The 2,310-nt window shown below is 34.3% G+C and overlaps 1 protein-coding gene across 1 annotated transcript; it reads left to right on the top strand.

The window, feature by feature from the left end:
- Positions 1-44: 44 nt before the first annotated feature.
- Positions 45-1,287, top strand: LOC121122826 (piggyBac transposable element-derived protein 3-like). Its single transcript, XM_040717886.2, has one exon. The coding sequence runs from the start codon at positions 98-100 to the stop codon at positions 1,076-1,078; it is 981 nt and encodes a 326-aa protein (XP_040573820.2). The 5' UTR covers positions 45-97; the 3' UTR covers positions 1,079-1,287.
- Positions 1,288-2,310: the final 1,023 nt, after the last annotated feature.

The raw sequence follows: 2,310 nt of genomic DNA, 5'->3' as shown, positions 1-2,310 counted from the left end.
TGCGATACTAGTTCTCTCTGGTTACAATAAATGACCAAATCGACGATTTTATTGGTCAGCCAAAGAAGATATAATAAGCCCTTTGGTGAGCAATTCTATGAGAAGAGACACGTTTGATCAAATAATGCGATGTCTTCATTTTTCTGATAACATGCAAATGCAAAATGATAGATTTCACAAAGTAAGACCAATATTCACACACATGAATCAGGTCATGAAGAATAGTAAATTTCAAGGAAAATTTATGAGCGTAGATGAAATAATGGTGCCATATTATGGAAGGCATGGGGATAAACAATATATTAGAGGGAAACCTGTTAGATTTGGCTTCAAGCTTTGGGCTGCATGTGCTTCTGACGGCACTTTGCTGCATGTTGAGCCTTATTGTGGATCATGTACAAACATACCTGATCATGGATTTGGCCACGGTCCAAATGTTGTATTAGAAATGGTAAATAAGACTGGACTAAAAGAAGGACAGCATGTAATCTGTGACAATTATTTTGGAACTGTTCTTATGCTGAAAGAACTTGCACGAATGAAAATTGCTTGCACTACAACTCTTCGTGAAGACCGGTTGGGTGGAGCTCCAGTTTTGTCAAGGCCACATATGAACAAAAAAGCTCGTGGATCCATGGAAGAGGTATATACAGATTGTGTCTCATTAGTTAAATGGAAAGATAACAAAGTTGTAAGTGTAGCTTCGAACAAGATGAGAGCACAGCCATTGCAGAAAGTGAAACGGTGGGACAGGAAGCAGAAGAAATATATTTATATAGATATTCCAAATTCTATTTGTATCTACAATAAATACATGGGAGGTGTTGACCTTTTCGATCAACAAGTAGCAGCCTACAGAATAAGGATAAGATCAAAAAAATGGTGGTGGCCTTTGTTTGCATGGAGGGTCAATGCACAAGTCGTGAATGCTTGGCGTTTCAGCAGACGAAATCACCCTAATCTCATCCTTCTGAATTTTACTAGAAATTTAGTTATTGCAGTGCTGAAAACATACGGGGTTGCAAAGAAGCGTCCAGGCCCAAAATATCCATTGGGAAGTGCAGCAGAAAGTGTTTGACTCAGCAATGAAGGCCACTGGACTGCAAGAGAAGAGCATGCTAGAAGTAGATGCAAAGAATGTAAAGGCTGCACACCTCATATATGTAAAAAGTGCAAAGTTCCTTTGCACCCAGAATGCATGGAACCTTATCACACAAAGGAGTAAATGCTCCAGTATCATCTTATGTTCATTTATAATATAATAAAAAGGATATTTTTCTAGTTGAACTCCAATATTATGTAATAAATTCAATATTTGTTATCTTATTACCGAGTGGGAACATATGTGCCCGGTCAGTATTTCTTCAGTTATAAGTAAATTTTGAAATTTTATTGTTTTAAATGTGCCTTATTACTACTATGAGACAAACAAAATGACAATTAACTCAAATTTTGATTTAGATAATTCTCGGCATTAATGGGTTAACTTGAGTCCTTAGACTTGTGAAGACTTGTAAGAAAAGAAAATCGAGTCTTAAAATGTACTTTTCTAATATTGAAGAAAAATCATTTTTGACAATTGAGTTAACATATTATTTGGAAGTGGGATTGCTAATTCAAAAGTTCCCATTCCTCTTTTTATGATCTCTTCAATCACAGTTTATCAAAATATCTATGTATAAATATTCTTTGGGCTCGAATATTCAATAGAAATTTTCTGAATCTGTGTAACAATATATCCAAGTATTTATATAGAAAATATTCATCTTCAAGGTTTGATTTGACATTGTCATCTGAGTTTTTAAAGTTTGCTCATAGTAACTTCAGGAGCTCAAATTATTAGAAAATATTTTATAGAATACTTTGACAATAGAATTTTGAATATATAAAGACAAAATTTTATAAATAAAGGGATTGATTCAATTGGGAGGAGACATGTAAAACGTGAATTGGGATTTTAGAATGGATACCTATCCTTCTAAATTGACTTGGACTTTAAATAAGTAAGCATGAACGACCATAGCGGTATTACATATGTAATGTCGGAGTCAAGTTCAAGTCCATATGACAGAACTGGGGCTGTATTTGAGAAGAAATCAAATTAAATGCCTCATGCTCATTTAGTCCTGCTCAATTTCAGACATGTACTGAAGTATTTTTTATTTATCAATTCAGAGTAAGTAAACTTATATCATTCGAAAAGATCTAAGATCCGAACTGGCTTTGGGTACTCCAACTTTTGCTGATCATAAAAGAGATTTGAGGGATTCTCCGGATCTTAAAAATCTTATAGTACTAATACTTAATCCA

The sequence above is a fragment of the Lepeophtheirus salmonis genome, unplaced genomic scaffold, assembly GCF_016086655.4.
Source record: "Lepeophtheirus salmonis unplaced genomic scaffold, UVic_Lsal_1.4 unplaced_contig_9703_pilon, whole genome shotgun sequence".
In the NCBI taxonomy this organism is placed as follows: Eukaryota; Metazoa; Arthropoda; class Copepoda; order Siphonostomatoida; family Caligidae; genus Lepeophtheirus; species Lepeophtheirus salmonis.
Note: the sequence above shows the minus strand (reverse complement) of the source record. Positions and strands in the feature narration are given on the sequence as shown.